This window comes from Phoenix dactylifera, unplaced genomic scaffold, assembly GCF_009389715.1.
Source record: "Phoenix dactylifera cultivar Barhee BC4 unplaced genomic scaffold, palm_55x_up_171113_PBpolish2nd_filt_p 000454F, whole genome shotgun sequence".
NCBI lineage: Eukaryota > Viridiplantae > Streptophyta > Magnoliopsida > Arecales > Arecaceae > Phoenix > Phoenix dactylifera.
This window is the reverse complement of record NW_024067884.1, coordinates 367,751-389,441: the sequence shown is the minus strand read 5'-3', so window position 1 is coordinate 389,441 and position 21,691 is coordinate 367,751. Positions and strand designations below refer to the sequence as shown.

At 42.6% G+C, this 21,691-nt stretch overlaps 1 protein-coding gene across 1 annotated transcript; it reads left to right on the top strand.

Annotated features, from left to right (window-relative positions):
• Positions 1–220: 220 nt before the first annotated feature.
• Positions 221–2,629, top strand: LOC120106092 (G-type lectin S-receptor-like serine/threonine-protein kinase LECRK2). The gene has a single exon (XM_039118972.1). It carries the CDS (start codon positions 221–223, stop codon positions 2,627–2,629), a length of 2,409 nt encoding a protein of 802 aa, XP_038974900.1.
• The last annotated feature ends 19,062 nt before the right edge of the window (positions 2,630–21,691 follow it).

Below are 21,691 nucleotides of genomic sequence, written 5' to 3'. Positions count from 1 at the left end.
TGAACAGCGCTGCTATTTAGAAAAGTTTTTCTGAAAAAATATTAAGTCTGTTCCCTCCCCCTTTCGCTTTTTTTTTTTTTTTTGACCTTTTTGGGCGCGTCTAGTTACAGCTGTACCAAAAAAACAAAAAAGAAAAAAAAGAAATCCGACTGAGTTTTCCACTCCTTAATAATCTAATGCCTGCCATGATTTTAAGGACTCCTTGTGAACTAAAATAGAGATGGCTTCTTCCTCCCAGCACAAGCACCAGCTCTTTCTCTCCCTTCTCCTTGTGCTGCACCCGCTCTCTGCCGCCGCCCAAACCGGACCCAACGTAACTCGTGGCTCCTCCCTATCCCCCCAGGGCAACAAACCCGCCTTGTGGGCACAGTCCCCTGCCGGCGATTTTGCCTTCGGATTCGTTCCCCTCCAACCTAACCAGTTCCTCCTCGCCATATGGTTCGCCAAAATAACCACGAACCTGACCGTAGTTTGGTCTGCTAACAGAGATCAGCCGGTGCAGACAGGATCCAGCGCGTCCCTGACAAGGAACGGCCGACTATCTCTCCTAGACCACAATGGCCAAGAGGTCTGGTCTCCGGGTGTCGGGGACGTTGCATACGCCACCATGCTCGATGCCGGAAACCTCGCGCTGATGGCCTCCGATGGGATGGGCTACGCATGGCAGAGCTTCGAGCACCCGACCGACACGATCCTGCCTACACAGGTGATGAACAAAGGAGGATTGCTTTCCTCCCGTCGCTCACCCAGTGCGGACGATTACTCTGTGGGAAGGTTTCAGCTCCGCCTGCTGCCCGACGGCAACCTCTGTCTGAACACCATAGCCTTACCCACCGAGCACGCCTACGAGGCCTACTGGCTCACCAAGGGCACCCTGGGTACCGGCTCCTATCTAGTATTCAACCAATCATCCGGCATTCAGGAAGTGCAGGAGAATTCAAGCCTTGTCAATGTCACGTATGCAAATATTGGGTCGCCTGGACATTACTACCAGAGGGCGACGCTCGATCCCGATGGAGTCTTCCGGCACTACACATACCCGAAGCCCGCTACAGGCAATGGGAGCTATCCAGATTCGTGGACGGTGGCGTCTTTCATACCTGAAAACATCTGCAGCGCGGTCATCGTGGAGAAGGGGGGGAGTGGGGCTTGCGGATTCAACAGCTACTGCCAGTTTGCCAACAATCAGAAGGCCTGCCTCTGTCCAGAACGATACTCATATGTCGATCCAGGCAACAGCAGCAAAGGCTGCATGCCAGACTTTGCTGAGCCGAGATGCGATGCATATGACTCGGCTGACTTTGAACTGACGGCGATGCCCAACACCAATTGGACGAACGCGGCTTACGAATGGCTGTCACCGATGCAGGAGGATGAGTGCCGGCAATCGTGCTTGGAGGATTGTCGCTGCATGGTGGCGATATCCAAGGACGGCGACTGCTTGAAGAAGGCGATGCCCCTCTCGGGAGGGAGGGTCGACCCAGGATACGGAGGGAAATCTCTGTTCAAGATACCCAGGGTCGACTCTACCCCTCCTCCTCCCGGACTGAGCAGAGGGAGGAAAAGCCCGCCGGTCATTGTTTCTGCAATGCTCGGTTGCTCAGCTTTCGTCAACATCCTGTTGATCTCCGCCATAGCCTTGCTCTTCCTCTCCTCGCATCGCAAGAGATCGCCTCGAGCTCAGATAGACAGCAGGACGGTGGGAGGACACTTGCAAGCTTTCAGTTACCACACGTTAGAGGCAGCTACCGGCAAGTACGGAGAAATACTGGGCAAAGGTGCGTTCGGTACGGTCTATAAGGGGGTCTTGACTCTCGGCGAGGCTGAGGCACTTGTTGCAGTAAAGAAGCTAGACAAACTGGCACGAGATGGCGAAAAGGAGTTCAGAGCAGAGATGAATGCGATTGGTAGAACCCATCACAAGAATCTAGTTCAGTTGCTTGGCTTCTGCGATGAGGGGCCGCATCGACTTCTAGTCTATGAGTTCATGAGCAATGGCTCCCTGGCAAGCTACCTCTTCGGAGAGAACAAACCCAGCTGGGATCAGCGAATGCAGATCGCATTCGGGGTTGCAAGAGGGCTATCATACTTGCACGAGGAATGCAGCAGCCAGACCATCCATTGCGACATAAAACCTGAGAACATACTCCTTGACGACTGCTTTACAGCAAGAATCTCCGACTTCGGACTGGCGAAGCTGCTGATGCGAGAGCAGACGATGACTCAGACGGACATCAGGGGGACGAAAGGCTATGTTGCACCTGAGTGGTTCAAGAAGAGAGCGATCACAGCAAAAGTCGACGTATATAGTTTTGGCGTCATGTTGCTTGAGATTGTTTGTTGCAGGAAGAACATTGAGCTGGAGTTTGGGAGCGACGCGGGGCCTATCCTTACAGAATGGGCTTACGACTGTTACAGCGAGAAGAGACTGGATGCTCTAGTGGAACATGATGAAGAGGCAAGGAGCAACTGGAGAATGCTTGAGAGGCTCGTGGCTGTGGCCCTTTGGTGCATTCAGGAAGAGCCATCCATGAGGCCTTCCATGAAGAAGGTGACACAGATGCTGGAAGGTGCAGTTGAAGTTTCGGTGCCACCAGATCCAACATCCTTTATCAGCTCGATGTATTAATGGCAGGTTCTCAAGCAACAGGATCGCCTTCAATTCATCTCTGGTATATGATGAAATAGTAGAGAGTAACCACCCTCGTAATGTCTAGAATCAGCATGTTTGTTGCTTTCTAGATCCGTCCTATACCAGTTTTTTGTTGGAAATATAGGAAGAGAGATTAGAGAGGAAAGGATGGAGAGGAAGAATATTTCAGATTTTTTTCTATTCACTTTGGCTCTTGCCTTGCTTACAAAACTATAAGACTTACATGGTATTTATAGGACTTCTAGGTACATGAATAAACCTAAGTACATGAACCATTTAAATGCACATAGAAAACCCAAAAGACATAAACCACTTAAATACATATACATGAATCACCATTCTCAAGATGACCCTTCACATATTCATGAATCCTCCCAAAAGTCATTCATTAAATTAAGTTTACTTTTCAACACCTCCCTTTAAACTTAATTTGTTGTAACTCCAAGCATCATCCTCAACTTGCTAAAAATGTCATACTTGAGAGGCATAGTAAAAATATCTGCAACTTGATCATGGGTCTTCACATACTTCACTTGCACTTTATTCTTTTCAATGCAATTTCTTGGAAAATGATACCTTGTATCTATATGCTTGCTTCTATCATGAAAAACCGGGTTCTTTGCCAATGCAATGGTCGACTTATTGTCAACAAAAATCTCCGTGGCCTCCTCTTGTGGCATTTGTAACTCCTTCAATAATCTTCTTAACCATATAGCATAACAAACACAAGAAGTAGCGGCAACATATTCAGCTTCACAAGTAGAAAGTGTCACGATTGGTTGCTTCTTCGAACTCCAAGTAAAAGCTGTATTTCCCAAGTAGAAAATGAAACCGGTAGTGCTCTTTAGGTCATCCATATCTCCGGCCCAATCACTATCACTATAGCCCACAAGCTTAAATTCATTAGAACATGAATAAAGCAAGCCAAAACTGATTGTACCTTTGATGTAACGAAGAATTCGTTTCGCCGCTTTGAAATATGTCATGCTTGGTGACTCCATAAACCGACTAATAAGCCCAACTCCAAAAAGTATATCCGGTCTTGTGCAAGTTAGGTATCTCAAACTTCCAACTAAACTTTTGAAGGTTGTAGAGTCTACCTTCTCTCCTTCTTCACGATTAGACAGCTTTACTCCACATTCCACCGGAGTGTTCACAGGTTGACAATCTTCCATCTTGAACCTCTTAAGGATTTTCTTGGCAAAACCTTCTTGAAAAATAAAAATTCCATCCTCCATTTGTTTGATCTCAATGCCAAGATAATAAGACATGAGACCAATATCCGGCATTTCAAACTCTTTAGTCATAGCTTGCTTAAACTCTCCAAACATACTTGGATTATTGCCCGTAAAAATCAAATCATCAGCATATAAGCAAACAAGCAAAATATCTCCATTTTCACGCACCTTAGCATAGAGAGCATGCTCATGTGGGCACTTGGTAAACCCATTCTTTTGGAAATACTTGTCAATCTGACTATTCCAAGCCCTTGGCGCTTGCTTCAAACCATACAATGCTTTCTTCAACTTCATCACTTTGTCTTCATGGCCTTTGATCACATAGCCCAAAGGTTGTTCAACATAAATCTCTTCCTCAAGAATGCCATTCAAAAAAGCTGATTTGACATCCATTTGATAAATCTTCCACTTCTTTTGAGCTGCAAGTGAGATTATCATTCGGATGGTCTCCAACCTTGCAACAGGAGCAAACACTTCACCATAGTCAATCCCGGGACGTTGGCTATATCCCTTGGCTACCAACCTTGCCTTGTATCTCTCTACTTCACCTTTAGCATTCTTCTTTTCTTTGAAAACCCACTTCACACCAATGGGCTTTTGACCTTCCGGTATAGTTGCTAGCTCCCAAGTGTCATTCTTCTCAATTGACTTGATCTCTTCATTCATGGCAATTCTCCACTTCTCATCTTTGATCGCTTCTTCAAAAACTATGGGCTCACAATCGGCAAAGTGACAAAAAAGAGTTAAATCATCACTTAAATTTTCTGTTACCTCATAAAAATCTTGAAGGCTCCTCATTTGTGGTTGCCTTTCACTAGAGCTTCCACTACAAGATAAAGAAAATGTACTAGGAGTTGTTGGTGATCGAGGTGTTATGGGCTCTTGAACTTCTCTTCTTTCTCCTCCTCATCAAGGAATGGAAAAAAATCATACCTCTCCTTATCTTCATTACTCCAATCCCAAGAATCTTCTTTATCGAACTCCACATCTCTACTAATAGTCGCCTTGCCAACACTTGGATTGTAGAGCTTGTAGCCTTTGGAACGTTGATCATACCAGATGAAGATCTGCTTCTTGCTTTTATCATCAAGCTTGGACCTCTCTTGATCAGGTACATGAACATAGCCAATGCTCCCAAAAATTCTTAAATGGGAAACACTTGGCTTTCTTCCGCTCCATGCTTCTTGAGGAGTTTTGTTCCATAGACTTCTAGTTGGACACCGGTTGGATAGATACACTGCACAGTCAACCGCTTCCGCCCAAAATTTTTTTGGCATCTTTTTTGTCTTCAACATGCTTCGAGCCATATTGAGAATGCTCCTATTCTTCCTTTCGACGACATCATTTTGTTGTGGAGATCTTGGAACGGTCAAGAACCGCCGAATGCCATTTGCTTCACAAAACTCATTAAACTTGTTAGAAGTAAACTCTCCCCCTCTATCCGTTCTCAAGGCTTTAATACAATAGCCACTTTGTTTTTCAACAAGTGCTTTAAATTTTCTAAAAGCACCAAATACTTTAGATTTTTCTTTCAAGAAATAAACCCAAGTTTTTCTACTACAATTATCAATAAAGAGAAGAAAATACCGATTGTTACTAAATAAAGAAGGCTTGATTGGTCCACAAACATCGGTATGAACAAGTTCAAGTGGCTCCTTTGCTCTTGAAGTAGTTTCTTTTGGAAAACTCTTTCGGAATTGTTTGCCAACAAGACACCCTTCACATAGTTGAGCCGGTTGGTCAATAGTCAGCAAGCCCTTCAACATCTCCTTTTGTCCCAACAACTTCAAGTCTCCAAAATTTACATGCCCAAGCCTCAAATGCCAAAGCCAAGATGAATCTTTCACACAAGTCTTGAGACATTTAGCAACATCAGTTTGGATATTAAGCAAAAATATCCTATTTTTTGTCATGGGCACCTTAGCAATCACATTCTCCCTATCATCTTGAAGTAAGAAACTACTATTTTTTATATGAACCTCGTAGTTCTTCTCTAAAAGTTGTCCCAAACTTAAAATATTACTTTTCATACTTGGAATATAATAAACATTACTCATAAGTTGATGGCCACCATTTTTCATACGAATTAAAATCATACCTTTGCCTTCAATTGGAACTTTAGAGTTATCTCCAAAAGTGACAAACCCGGTCACCGATTTGTCAATTTCCACAAATTTGCTTTTATCTCCATACATGTGATTGCTTGCGGCATTATCAAGATACCACAAATCTTTCTTGCTTCTTTCTTCTCCTTTGAAGGCTAGCAACAAAGTGGCCTCCACTTCTTCATTTTCAATATGATGAGCCTTCTCTTCAACATTGAAAGGAGAACTCCAACACTCCCGAGCATAGTGCCCAATCTTTTGACAATTGACAATTGTAATACCGAACTTTGGACTTATCATTTTGCCTTGTGTAGTTTCCTCTACCACGGCCTCTTGACAAATACCTCCTTTCTTCATTGTTGGAGTATTGATTGCCTTGTCCACCTCTTCCTCTTCCTCCTCTCCCTCGACCTTGTCCACCTCCACGTCCTCTTCCTTGTTGACTTTTCCCAAACTCCCTTTCTTTCTCCTTCACCGAGAGCTTGGTGGCTAGAACTTGCTCGATCGGCTCCTCCTTCTTCTTGTTGATTCTCTCTTCATGGGCTTGTAACGAACCTATAAGTTGATCAACCGTCATAGTCTCCAGATCTTTGGACTCCTCGATGGCTACGACGATGTAATCGAACTTCGAATGCAACGATCGAAGAATTTTCTCAATGACTCGGACATCCTCCAATCTTTCTCTTCATTTGATTTACTATGGCCAACACCCTCGAAAAGAAATCCGCAATAGACTCGGATTCTTGCATTCGTATACCTTCAAAATCTCCTCGTAGCATTTGAAGACGTACTTTCTTCACTTTATCAACTCCTTGGTAGGAGTTTTGTAAGATCTTCCATGCTTGCTTGGCGGTGGTAGCATTAGCCACTCTCTCGAACATGGCTTCATCCAAACATTGATGGATGAGGGTGAGAGCTTGTTGGTCCTTCTTCCGCATTCTGGGTAGAGCCTCCCTTTGAGCAGGACTCATCAAAGCTTCTTCATGAGGCTCCTCATGATAGCCTCTATCTACGATCTCCCACACATCTTGCGATCCAAGCAAAGCCTTCATACGAATGCACCAATTCTCATAATTCTCTTTTGTAAGGCGAGGAAATTGAAATGGAAAAGTAGAATTGGCCATCTCCAGGATCAAGAAACTGGAGCTCTGATACCAGTTTGTTGAAAATATAGGAAGAGAGATTAGAGAGGAAAGGATGGAGAGGAAGAATATTTCAGATTTTTTTCTATTCACTTTGGCTCTTGCCTTGCTTACAAAACTATAAGAGTTACATAGTATTTATAGGACTTCTAGGTACATGAATAAACCTAAGTACATGAACCACTTAAATGCACATAGAAAACCCAAAAGACATAAACCACTTAAATACATATACATGAATCACCATTCTCAAGATGACCCTTCACATATTCATGAATCCTCCCAAAAGTCATTCATTAAATTAAGTTTACTTTTCAACACTTTTGCCGATTCATAACCATAACCATGAAGTATAATTAGGTTTGTCTACATTTCCTGAGAGCCTCCACCTCATTATTTTCTCAAGGTGAATTTTGATGGCAGTGCTGCTGAGTGAGATAAGAGAGAGGGTGTGGGCTTTGTCATTAGAAATCACCACTCCAGATTTGTGGTGGCTGGTTGTTGATGGATCTACAATACCTCTACCATTGGAGCGGAGCTGCGGACGGCATGAGAAAGCCTCTCCTACGTGAGATGTGCTCTGGGTGCTAAGTGCATCCACCTGGAGGGCGGCTCGGCCTCTGTGATCGAGGGGATCTATAGACAATTTGTTGAGTCAGATGGACAATCCTTGCTCCTAGACATACGGCGGATGATAGGAGATTGTGGTTCATTTAGGACCATGCATGTTTATCTGAAGGCTAACACACCTGCTAACTGAGTGGCCTCCTACGTGGTGCATTACTTGGAGGATTTTCTTTGGGTAAACCAAGCGGATATTCCCCACTCATTTAGCTATCTTTTTTTTTCTAATTTTCTTGGCTATACTGATATACGCTTGGTGTGAGGAGCTAGTGTACCCAAAAAAAACAAAAAGAAAAAAAGAAAAAAAAGGGAAAGAAAACGTAATCTCAGACCTTATTAGTGGTTTGATAACAGCGTGTTTCTATCATGTCTCCATTCTAATATTCATCCCCAAAGATAGAAAATAAGTTCAGTACAAAGTGCAGCTTCAGTGTAAGCCAGATAAGTCACATTATGTCGGATCATATTCTACACCAGCCTTCAAACTCCCGACGCTCTATAAAGCTATTTAAGCTGAGTATCACCCTAGTGCAGTCCCCGAATTTTTTTTTCCCTTACAAAATGTTGTTTGAATTTCTCAAACCAAAATACTAACTTTTCCATCTACAGAAATCAGCCATTTTCTTGCATGATTTGATGCTTAGAGTAATGCAGGGGAAAATTCCTCATATCAAGATGTCATGACATGGAGGTAGAACCTGGAGCCATTTGCTTGGTTTGAGTCTGGCCATTGAGTGTAAGATGTCGACTATATGGTTGTTGTCCCTCAAAGAATTTAACTTTCATGCTAATATATTTACTGTTATACCTTGGGAACAACACAATTGCTCGGCGTTGGACCTTGTCAATATCTAACTTTTGGTTCATATTGGTGAGTAGAATCTGGAGATCTGCATCTCAGACTAACTATATAATTCATGACAACTCTTGGACTTTGATGGTTGTTGACTGCTGGATCCTTCTGCAATGGCTTGGCATTGGACCGCGTCAATCTGTCAACTTCTGTTCATATTGTTGAATAGAATCTGAAGACCTGCATCTCAGACTACACATTCACGACTGATGCCGGACTTGATGGTTGTTGACTGCTGGAAAAATTATGATGCATTTGTATGCCTGCTTTTGTCATGTCATATTCACCTTTAGTAAGAGAGTAGGTTACACAGCTAATATTAACCTTATACCCCCCACTGCTTATGCTGCTTAGGACTTCCAAAAGGTAAATTGTGTGATGCAGGACAACTGTAGGAAGAAGAGGGAAGGGGGAAGAAGAGGAGGAGGAGAAGAGGAGGGGGAAAAAAAAGACAAGAAGGCTAATTTTTCATTCATCATTTATCAAACCCTAAACATGAAGGTGGACCCATATATATAGGGTCACAAAATCATAAATAAGCCCCTGCAAAGAAAACAATGCGAAAAGATCCTAAAATGACAATATGTAAATAAACCCAATCAACATAACATAAACCCAACTAAAATAAATAAATCCAAAATAAAATCAAACTAGCCGAACTAGCTGGACCCTGTGGCGACCATAGACTCGATGATGGCTAATCTGGCACTAGTGTCCGCACCAACCTCTCCGGATGGGAAGAAGTCGACCTCGACGAAAGCGGCTCGGTGAAGCCTCGGTAGAACTCCAACAAGTCTGGGTCAATCAGCGGTAGCTCCTCGTGCGTGATCCAAGTCGAATCGGACTTCGGTCGTTCACGCCAACGAACCAAGAAGTGTTGAATGCTCCTAGCACCAGAAAAAAATAGTTTGCTCGTCTAATATGGCATCAATGAGTTCTTTTTGTGCTGATGGGAGAGGCAAAGGAAGTGGGGATGGTATGGAATTAAGAAATAGGTGAATCACCGAGCGCAAGAGATGGCTCAGTGAAAGGATCATCAAGGATGGATGGTGGACCCTTGAAAGCAACCAAATCTTCAATATTAATAGTAGAGCTGAAACCAAAATCAGATGGAAGAATAATAATATAGGCAATCATGCCAATCCAATGCAATACCCAAAAAGGTTCAGCACTACGAGCTTGCGGAAACCACTCAGGCTGAATACGCACCATAAACATAATCCCCAGATTGGAATATCTTATTCCTCTTATGGAAATCAGCTTTGTAATTTATATTGAGCATTATGCACATGAATGCGTTTACTAATGTCTTGATGCAACTGATGCATGTGTTGTGCAAATGCAAGTGCAGACTCTGAAATGTGAATGTGCAGTGACATGGGTAGAAGGTCGATCGGCTTTCTAGCTTTATAACCATATACTACCTCAAAGGGACTCATGCCTATAGACCTGTGAACTGAATTATGGGATAAACTTCTTGGACAAATAGGGTGGGCATTAAAGATTTGTGAAACACTTTCCCGCTCAAATTCAACAGGACACAGGATGTGAAGACCCCTGTCCTTGGATTACTTCGCTTCTCTTATTCTTCAGGTGGCTTAGGTGGTAAAAGGATTAAGCTTAATCTTCGTGCCCTCGAACACGAAAGAACAAGAATTGGACCAACCAGAAATAGGGACATTAAGGTCGAACAACCACGGTCTCCCCAATACTAGGTGACCCCACATCCATCGGGATCACGTCACACCAGATAGTGTCTTTATAAGAAAAAATTTGAATTGGTACGAGACACCGCTCTTTGATATGGATAGAAGACGTGTCAACCCAGAAGATGTTGTAAGGTTGGATCTGAGGGACGGGAGTCAAACCTAAACGGAAAACAATGTTGAAGATATTGCATTAATACAACTCCCACTATCAATGATAACCTTACAGTCCTTATTTCTGCACTTGATATAAGTATGGAAGATTGAAGTTCGCCTCTAGTCATCATGTTCTGTAGGTTGGGCGAGAGCACACCTTACTATATTCATAGCAGACTGATCGGATGCAGTCACAACTGGTGGAGGCGTGGTATGGATACATCCTAAATTGTCGGGACGTTCAACCTAATCATCATCGATGTCTTGGATGTCATCTAAATTTGGCTCATAGATTTGTTCTTCCAATTCGTCGGTATTACCCTCTTGTTCTTGTGCCTTAATGACAAGAGATGTAGTCGCACATTGTGAGGCAACATGTCCAAAACCCTGGCACTTAAAACATTGAATTCTAGAACTAGACATGGGTGCTTCATCAAGAATGCCCTTGCCCTTAGTGCCCCAACTAGGGGTAGGGGTGGAAGAAACTGGTCTAGAAGGCCTGGATCCTAGCGAAGTCGGGATCCGGAGGGAAAGCACTAGCAGATGGCCCTTGAGGGTCAAAACAACAAGCAAATGTATACCTGATTACCTGCCCATAATTCTAGACAAATATGTAGGCCTGGTCGAGGGTGGATATTTCTCGAAGGATGAATTCCTTCCTACGCTCATCATTAAGATCTCGTTAAATCGACTCAGGACCATTCGTTCATTTTCTTCCACATTACATCGCATCATAAATTGATCAAACTGGGCGATGTAATCTATAGCAAACTGATTACCTTGTCGCAAATTATGCCATTTGGTCGAGGAGATCATCCTGGTAGCTCAAGGGTAGGCATTTTTCCTTAAGTTTCTCTTTCATCTCTACCATTAGTTATTGCATATTGATGTCTCCTAGTTAGCAGATGTTCGGTGTTTTGCCAGAAAAGTTTAGCTCGACCGATGAGCTTCATCCTGACGAACCGAACCTTCTTCTCTTCAGATAAATTGTACCACTCAAAGAAGTGGTCCATTTTATGTAACCAATCTGAGAAGGCTTCGGGTCAAGACGACCGTCAAAAGTGGGGGCTTCAACCCTAATGTCCCTCATTACATCTTCATTAGGGTCACGAGGTTTCTCTGGGCTCTACGTTATGACGGTAATCTCTATCAATATTAGGAAAGGGACCAGGTCCTCTAGGGCGAGGGTAGGCATGATAGTGACATGGAACAAACTATTATCAAATTGCCCTACCGAACAGAGCCTTGGTTGTTCTAGGGTGTCGTCCCCTTCAAGACCCCAGTAAATGGGAGGGCACTAGCTTTCTTGGATTCATAACCCTCTAAAGTGAAGCCTCAATTGAATTAAGTCGGACATTAACCTGGGTGGACATTGTGGTTAGGTCATAAATTTGGGCATTGTTGGCTTGGACTTGGGCATTGGTGTTTTAGACTTGAGCATTAGTGTTTTGGATTGAGCATTAGTGTCTTGGATAGCTTTTAATAGAGCTTCGATTTTGGAATTCATGTCTAATTGGGACTCAGAATGAGATGCGACACGACCACTATGTAGATGCATAAAATGAATGAAGATATGTATGATCCTACCAACTATAGAGGTTCTTAAGTAGACCTAATGCATGAGAGTAATTTGAAATTGCAAAGTATATACTCAATATAAACTAAAACTACTCCCTAGCAAATAATTATTTCAAACTGAAAATTAATATGAGACGCAGGCCAATAAGTAGCTGCAGTCAAGTAGTACTAAGTTCTCATATTTTGCAAGGTGTCATGGAGCCACGTAGGTCTCCCAACAAAGGTTTAGCTCTACAATTACTAATAAAGAGAGCTACTATTAGGGTTTATGTGTGTTTCGTGGGATGTGTGAAGCGTGTGTTTTAGAACTTCCAGGGTAAACCATCAAGCACAAAAGTAACTATTAAATACCAAATTTAAATAAGCAAACTAAATTTTTAGGGGAAGGACAAACGTAACCCGGTAGAGGGCGACGAACAAAGTGCGGCAAACGACTTGTCCAACTAGCACGAAAGCACAGGAGGGGAGGGAGCTGCGTAGGCCTGCTGGGCCATGGCCTAAAGGGAGAAGGAAGAGGCAGGCTGCAGTAGGCTCCGCAGTGGCGTTGCAGGCCTGTCGGCTTAGGCCCATGAAGAAGAAGTCAAGGAGGGCTGAAGTGGCAGTGCAGGCCGTTAGTCTTGGCCCGCAAAAATGAAATCGGGGTGTGCAGTGGACCTGATGGAGGAGTCGGACCCGTGAGAAAGAAAGAGGGAGGAGGGAAGGACGCCCGGAGGTGGGGTTTCGGAGTGATCGGAGGAGATGATGGGGGGAAATACGGCGCTGGGAATGAAGAAGCGGCGACAAAGGCGGCGGATGGGCGGGGTGCGGCGGAGATTTGGGTAATGGTTGCAACGGGCCGGTGCGGAGGGGTGGTGGGCTCGTGGAGGGAGAAGGTGGAGCGGTAAGCTTCAGCGGCGCAGAACGGAGGAGCTTTGCGGTGGAAAAAACTCGGACCGGCGGTTGCGAGGTGGCAAGATGAAGGCGGCGCTGGGGTGGAGTAGCGAAGGCGACAGCGATCGCGGCAAGGTCGGGCGGCACTGCGGATGGCCGCGGTGAAAAAAAGTGAGCAGCAGAAGGGAAGGAGGATGGCGGAGCTCAGCGGCAAGGCCAGCGAGGTGGGGCGACGACGACGGACGAAGGCGGTGGCGAGGGTGCTCACGGTGAGGATGATGAACCGGTACCCTTTTTTTTCTTTTTTTCTTTTTTTTTTATTTTTCTTTTTCTTTTCTTTTCTTTTTGCCTTTTTTTGGCACGCACGTGTGGTCACATGCGCGCATGCGCATGTGACTCACGTGCGAGTGAGCACGCGTAGTTCACGTGCGGCTCCTCTCTTTTTTCATGGAGCGGAGCCGGGTTACTGGGTTTTGGATCTTATCCGTTAATGCAGTCCATCTTCAACCTCCGACGGGTTCGTTAGGATGCACCAGATTTTGCGGCTTCGGCTGCGGGGAAGGGCGCGGCGGGACTCGGGTGGGAAACAGTGCTCCGGGGCAGAGGGCGGCGGTCATGGCTGCGAGTCCGTGTCCTGCGGCGGTGGATGAAGGCCGGTCAGACACAGGGACTCATGGGCGGCGGCTTCCGTGGAGATGCGGCACTTTGCGGTGGCAAACTGGCGGTGCTGTGAGGTGGGGGAGGCAGCGGCGATGACTGATGGCAGCGATAGGCTCAAGTGCGACGACGGGCGGGAGGGTCCGGTGCAGGGGTTGTTCCCCTTTTGTTCTATTGTGTGGGAGCAAAGAGAGAAGAAAGGGGCAACAGAAGGGTGTTCTTCTTTTCTTTTTTTTTTTAAATTTTTGCACTGCTTTCCCTTGATGCTTCTTGATCCCTTAGATGGCTACGAGATGGATTTCTGGAAGAAGGAACTCACGGCTAGCATGTCACGAGAGAGAGAGAGAGAGGTTTCTTTCTCGGGAAGAGAGTTGTTCAGGACTGGGCTTTGACAATAGAGGTAGAAGCCGAACCTGCTCTGATCCTAAAGCTGATGCAGGACAACTGCAGGAAGAGGGAAGGGGGAAGAAGAGGAAGGGGAAGAAGAAGAAGAGGAGAATGTAGGGAATTGTGTCCTAAAAGTCAATTGTCAGCCTATTGATGATTGAATTGTATATGAATTAATGAATTAATAAAAGGTTATTTGGCATTATTCATCGCATATATTTTATACATCTTCTTGAACTCTTGTAATGTGTTGAAGTCTTTAGGACTCTTTTAAGAGATAAAGAAGATTTGTCTATGAGTCCTTAAACTAGTTCGCGACCAAACGACATGCTATTACTAGGACAATAGCATTATCAAGAATAGGTCGTTGTGTACCCTATCGTTGGTTGTCCTCTTAACTAAGAAGTGTAGAGATACTGATATGCCACATAGATGAAGTGTAGGAGTACATTTCACTGAACATGACCAGTTTCGGAATGCTCTGCTGCCAAGAGATTGTTCCGAGTGGATATGGGTATATATGTCCCTCCGACCTGAGATCATCACGGTGACTAGCAAGCAACTCACTATACTTTGGTACCGGACTATCTGAGTTTCTAATTCAGGTGCAGTCAAGTACTTGCGAAGTCGGTGTGCGAGTCAGATGGAATTGACCCCTCCTGGTGATAGGAGAAAATGCCCTTGTGTTCAATTTAGCAAAATCTTGGCCAGGGTAATTCTTGTGAAGAGTCACAAAATTTATAAAGTTGAAACACATTATGGATGAACTGATTAAAGAGTTGACAGCAAACTCTAAGTCGTCCTGAGCATTTGGAGTCATAGGGATGAATTATACGGTAACCATAGTCCAAGGATTCTTAAATATTGCTTTGCAATCATTCGGCCTATCCGACGTCTAGTACCATTGCTACATGGTCATTTCGATTAGTACAAGAAGTTGTTCTTATGCTACCGGTTTAGGTTCGAACCTATGGGATCCACACGCATAGAAGTTTCTAGGTTGATCAAATGGCTGATTAATGATTAAGAATCATTCAGGAATAATTTAGTCAATTCGATTGACAAATTATGCTAAGCAAAAGTTGCATTAAAATAATTATTAAATTATTGAAGGATTAATTAGTAATAATATTGCTAATGAACTCAATTTGATTGAGTAATTAGGCTTAGGTTGAGCCGAATTCAATAGGATTCAATTTGGGCTACGTCAGGGTTTGATCTAATTGAATTGGGTTCAACCAAGTAGATTGAGCTTGATCCAATTGATGGGACTTGATCCAATTGGATTGGGCTTGACCCAAATCAATTAGAAAACTTTATTTGATAAGGATAATGAGTCCAAATAATCAGAATTGGATAAGGAGAAGAATTCCTAAATTTTAGAAACCCATCCTTATCTTTCTTGGAGAAGAATGACAACTTGATTTATTCCCAAAATTCTCCACATCTATCCTCTTTATTTTTGGCCAAAAATTGGTGTGAGAAGAGAGGAGGTGTGGGGCTATATTTTCTATAAAAATGGTGCCCTCAAATCTTCCTAAAAAGATTTAGATAAATTTCCTAATTTGTAGGGATTGCATGGCGCATGAAATAGGGTGGTCTGTGGCTGAACTTTGGACGCATGAATTCCTATCTTTTAGGGATCAAAAAATTCACGAAATTTGGATATGTTTATCTCCTCTTAGCTTCCAAATCACCAAAAAAAATTTGGGAAATTAATTGGCTAAATTAGGTGTGAGGCATGGGGGGTCTTTTGGATATAAAAGACCCCATGCCTAGAGTTTAAAATACATAATATTTAGAGGTTTCAAAAAATTCTAAAAAAATTCTCTGAGGGTCGCCATCCCTTATTCTCCTTCTTCCTCACATACATCCTCCATCTCCTTGAAGAATAATCAAAGGTTGAGTGTTTAGAAGGAGACAGCTTCAGCCATTGCAGCTTCCTGCACGGCTAGCACTCCCGCGAAAAACGATCTACCTAAGGCTTCGCGTGGACAATCTATAGAGGCCGAACGCATGTGCGGCTGCAAAGTGTGATCAAAGAGTCATCCAAGACCTCCAAGAATCAGGTATGAGATTTGATCTCATTATAGTTAAAATTAGATCTTAAACGTGGTTGCTGAAATTTCAGAATTGTATGTTAGACATACAATCATTGTTTCATACTTTACATAAATATTAAATCATGGTTCTTATTTTTGTTGTAGAGATCTGATCTCTAGCATGCATTAAAATTAAATAGTTTAATTTTTAAATGCTTCCGCTATAATTTTTTGAACATAAATGCATGCAGCCCGCATGGGTTTCTTTCAATGGCATTAGTGATCGGTTCTTTCAATTTTGAAATTAAACCACGCAATAGCACGTATCCTGTAGAATAGTAATTACGGGTGTCGGTCCACAGGGATTGGAGACAAGTTATTTTTCCTAATTAAATAATTACTTCAAAGGGGATAAGCTAGAGTAAATGATAAAAACTAAGAATTAATATGGGTGTAGTAGTATGAATTATCTATGGAGAGAGGTGTTTAGGGTTAGATTCCACCGATAGATTTATATCCATGACGCTTTCAATGATTGAGTTGTATGTAAGACTTGACTGCTTCCGACTACAAGCTAAAGCAATCACAAAAGAAAATTATAACTAATTCCCAGCATGAATCATCTAAGTCTAGCACAAACCATCTACTCTAACGATAAGCATGACCTGTCTAACCTAGCATGATGCATCTGATCATTAAGTCATTAAACATGAAATCGATGTCACATGAATATCTCCTCCAAACCACAGGTGTTGGATTCGATGAAATAGATCAATCTATGTAAAATATTTTATGCAAGATAAATGATTCACATAAATTGGATAAATCATAAGATCAATTGATAAATTCTTCATCATGCAACCATCTTACAATACAAACTCAAATCAATAAAAATGAAACGAATACTCCTCTATGGCTTCATCAAACCCCTAAACCGAGGCTTAGCTGCTCATGGTGGCCGGAAGTCCTCCCATCTTCATAAAAAAATTGCTCTTCACTCCCTTCCGCTCCCAGCCTCTCTCTCTTCTCTCTTTTTTTTATTTTATTTCTTCATCTCCCTCTCGGCTTTCTTCTTCTTTTCACTGAAACAGGGGGTCTTCCCTGTTTTTCTGTTGAACCGAGCTCCCCCCCTCTCCTCTGCCGTCCTCCCCATTTATATAGCTTGCCAAAGCCTTGAAGCCGGCGAAGGATCAAAACGGTCGCGGGATCAATGGGCGCTTGATTTTCTTCTTCTCGGAAAACAGGATCATGGCTTGATCGTTGGGAGGAATGCACAGATGGTGGGATGGATCGCTTGCGGAAGGAAGGAGGCGCTTCACGAGCAGCTAGGATGGAGTGCTAATCCGGAAGCTTTGGAAGAGGAGGAGACGTGGATCCGGGCGCTGGAGGAGCCGATCACGGGAGGACGCCATTCACGGATGCGGTGCCGGCTTGGAGGCGGAACGTGGGGTCGCGGGCTGTCCGGACGCGGAGGCTGCAGTAACGGGATCGATCGTGGAAGGAAGGAGGCGCGTGTGGAGGCGGAGGAGCTGCAGATCCGGAAGGGGGAAGAATGAATGCACGGAATGGCTGAGGGCTTCACGGCTTGATCGGGTGCTGGGAGATCGCTGGAAAGTTGAAGCTCGGACGCGGCGTCGGAGGCTGATCCGGCTGGAAGCTGGGAGGAATTGTGGAGGAGGCGTGATCACGGGATTACAGATTGGAGCAGGGATGCTACGGGATGGGCTTGGGGTCTCCCGTCATCGCACGGAATGTGGCGTGCGTGAAGAACGGGATCACGGGAAGGCTGTGTTCACGCCTCGTTGAACTGAATATGGGTCATGTACCCGTTTCTGCAATGGAATTGGATTTGGAGGAAGGTCTGGACTCTGGAAGATTCCAAGTTCCATCCAATTAGTCATATGAATAAAATAATGTGATATGAAATTTGGCTTGTAGACAGACGGACTAAGTTCGTCACGGGTCATCTGTTCTGACTAGAGGTCAGTTGCAAGTCTTTCAAGTCATGGGTCACCCAGCACCTTATAGTTATGACATGGCCAATTTAGATTTGCCCAAAATTATTTTCCAGAAACACAAAAGAGATGGACCCGATTCGGACCCGAACCCGACTCGGATCCGATTTGAAGTCAAATTTGTACTCAATGTGCATTTTATCTCTAATTTATACTAATCTATGTTAAACCTAAATATAATATTAATCCAGTGAATTTATCATTATCGGTTAACAATAACATTAATTTTAGTAATATGTAGGTCGCACTTTTGTGCTCTCATCACTTACCATAATTTAAATTTATTTCAATGATTATTCGATTTCATGGTAAAACAAGTAGTTATCCGTTTAAGAACATTGATAAGTGCTGAAAAAAGAATATTAAATTATAGATTAATCAGCACTTATCACACCCCCAAACCTATGTTTTGCTAGTCCTCAAGCAAAATAAAATTAGAAAAGAAAAACTCTAACTCACTTTCGCAGGCATCGCGATTGCATTTACCATATGCAACATGGCTTTAAACCCCTAGGTTACCCTAGTGGACGAGTATAGTCTCGTGAGAGTTTTCAGTGAAGATACCCACAAACTTCAATAAATCATTTTTTTATTATTATTTATTATTATTATATTTTTTTTATTTTTTTATTATTTTTTTTATTAGATCGATTGATCTATGAAGTGAAAATCGAATTCCAAATGCATACTAGCTAAGATTTTCAAAAACTCTCTTTTATTATTATTATTATTATCTAAGATACATAAATGATAAGAATTTCAAAGCACACACGGTTTTATTTACTAAGTCAGCCCAAATTCTAGGTTAGTATGCAATCTAAGTTAAAGTCATTAAGTTTCCTTTTAGGAAAGTTGTAAGACTTATTTATACTGGAGTGCTCGGTGAAATCTGGACCGTACCCAAGCTAAGAGTTCGGATCTCCAAAATATTGCTAATACCAGTAGTTTTCAAGGATTGGTCGAAGGAACCTATTCACTGATTCAAAATCATCTTATCTGCAGGATTTCGAGAGTTGTGGATGTTTACTTTAGTACCTCACGGGCTTTATCTGTAATATTCCAGTTTACTCGAATTTTTACAACGACGGCTTTCACACTATTGTCTTTTCGGTCAATACAGCATTTTTTCCTTTTTTTTTTTTTTTTTTTTTTAAGAAAGATATATAAATTGTGCACTTTTACTCTTGTGGTGATTTCTCCGTGTAACGAGCAATCAGTCGACAACTCTCACACCAGTTGGCATAAGGTGTCGGGCATCAAGACTCCCCTACGGACTTATGCTCGGAGTCCTCATCACAAGCCCACTTGACCTTTGACAATAGGTAGCCCTTTTCGATGTTCCTGACTAAATCCATTATTATTGATGATTTTTTTTTTTTTTGGATTAGATAAGTATGATTCATCAGGGTCCAAGGTTGCTACCATACTCTCAACATAATGTCGAGCCTAGACCTTAGAAGAGTCGGCCAGTGTGTAGTGAAATTCCAAAGTATTAATTAGCTTACAACTCCCTAAGAGAGACTTAATAAAAAGAACTTAAATTTGTATTACTTTCCACTAGTCATTGGGCTTTTTAGATTTTATATACCTTGTGTATTTATCATTCTCGCATAAATGTATATAAATTAGGGTTTTTTTTTTTACAAAAACTTTTTTTTAATAACTTTTTTTTATTATTTTATAAAAAATGAAAATAAACACATTTTTTTTAAAAAAAATATTTTTATTTTTAATTTTTTAATTTTTTATTTTTTTTTATTTTTTTTTGGATGAAAATCAAGATGAATACCCCCAAACCTAAACCTAACATTGTCCTCAATGTTAAGAAATAATCTAAGAGAATTGGGTTGCCTCCCAACAAGCGCTAAGTTTATTGTCTTCAGCCAGAACATAGTGAGATAGTTTTTGTATCTCCTTCTATGAGGTCATCTATTTTGTCTATCATAAAACACCCAATTTTCCTTACGGGTTGGTCGGCCGCATTGAACACATTTAATTTTACCTTCATATTCCCAAATGATATGTTCATTACCCCTGTTCTACAATTGATGCACGCATTGGCTTGTTGCTAAAAAGGGCCGTCCAAGGATAACGGGGATTTGTTTCTTAGGATTAGGTTCATGTTCCATATCAAGGACAATGAAATCTACTGGAAAATAGAATTTGTCTACCTTGATAAGAACATCTTCAATTATCCCACGTGGTGTTTTTACAGATCGATCAGCCAATTGAAGGGATACCGAGGTTGGTTTTAACTCACCTAACCCAAGTTTCTCATAAACTGAATAAGGTAAAAGGTTGACACTTGCCCCTAGATCTAAGAGTGCTCGATCAATGAAATTATTTCCTAAGACACAGGAGATGGTGGGAGCACCAGGATCTTTGAATTTCGGAGGGGTGTTGTGTTGGAGAATAGAACTCACTTGATCAGTTAGAAAGACCTTTTTAGGCACATGTGTCCTAGATTTTCGCTTTTGTGTACAAAGGTCTTTGAGAAATTTGGCATAGGAGGGAACTTGTCTGATGGCATCAAGGAGTGGGAGGTTGATTTTAACTTGTTTGAAAACCTCCATCATCTCCTCTAGTGAAGTTCCCTTTTTGCCAAATGGAGAGGGTGAAGTAAGAGCTTCAGGAAATGGGGCCTTTGGGATATGAGTTTCGGCAGAAGGTGGACTAGGTGAAGAAGAAGAAGAAGGTTTTTAGATTTTTATTTGACACATTTTTATCCTCTTCTTCACCTTTCTTATTGTTGTCCTCCCCAATCTTATTGTCTACTATACGTCCACTCCTTAGGGTAGTCAAAACATTGGCTTGTTCATGATGAATTGCATTTAATTGATTTTCTTGAGCCATGTATTGTCCCCTAGGATTACTTAGTGGTTGGCTTGGAAGCTTTCCTTCCTCTCGCTTGTTTAGTGCATTAGCTAGTTGACCCATTTGGGATTCTAGCTTGGCGATTGATTGCGTATGAGAGTGCACTAATTGTGTAATGGTTTCCAAACCTTGAAGGGCATTTAATACTTTCTCCTCAAGGCTGTGTTTCTTTGGGGTGGAGGAGGAGTGTGTTGAAATTGAGTCGAGGGACGGTAGGGATGAATATTTTGTGGGGTTTGAAATTCTGAGGGTTTGGAAAGTTTTGGGAATAAGGTTGGGCAGTATTCGAAGCTTGCTGCTTCCAAGAAAAGTTTGGATGATTTCGCCATCCCGGGTTATATGTATTGGAAAATGGGTCATTACCCGGTCTAGGCAGTGTTTGAGCAGCATTGATGTGTTCTTGCACGAGTTCGGGGAATTGGGGCGCTGAAGGGCACTCATGAATAGGGTGGGATGGGCTAGAACAAATAGTACACACTTGTGCTTGGGAAGAGTTCATGTAATGCCCACCTATCATCAGTTGGTCAATCTTATGGGACAATGCATCTACCTTGCTAGACAGGTCCATAGAATGACTTATTTCACAAATGGTCCCTTTTCTTTGAAAACTCGGGGGTGCTTGACGAGAACATGAAGCATGGTGGAGGGAGTTTTCATTTAGATTTTCAAATAATTTCCATGCTTCATGCTCATTTTGAAGCATGAATGTCTCCCCACATGCGGCATCAATCATCTGACGGTTTCGTTCAGTCAATCCATCATAAAAACATTGCACTAGTTGCCACTTAGGT

Bases quoted from the DNA above. Each gene is read 5' to 3' on its own strand.
- LOC120106092 (XM_039118972.1), top strand. From the start codon at position 221: ATGGCTTCTTCCTCCCAGCACAAGCACCAGCTCTTTCTCTCCCTTCTC.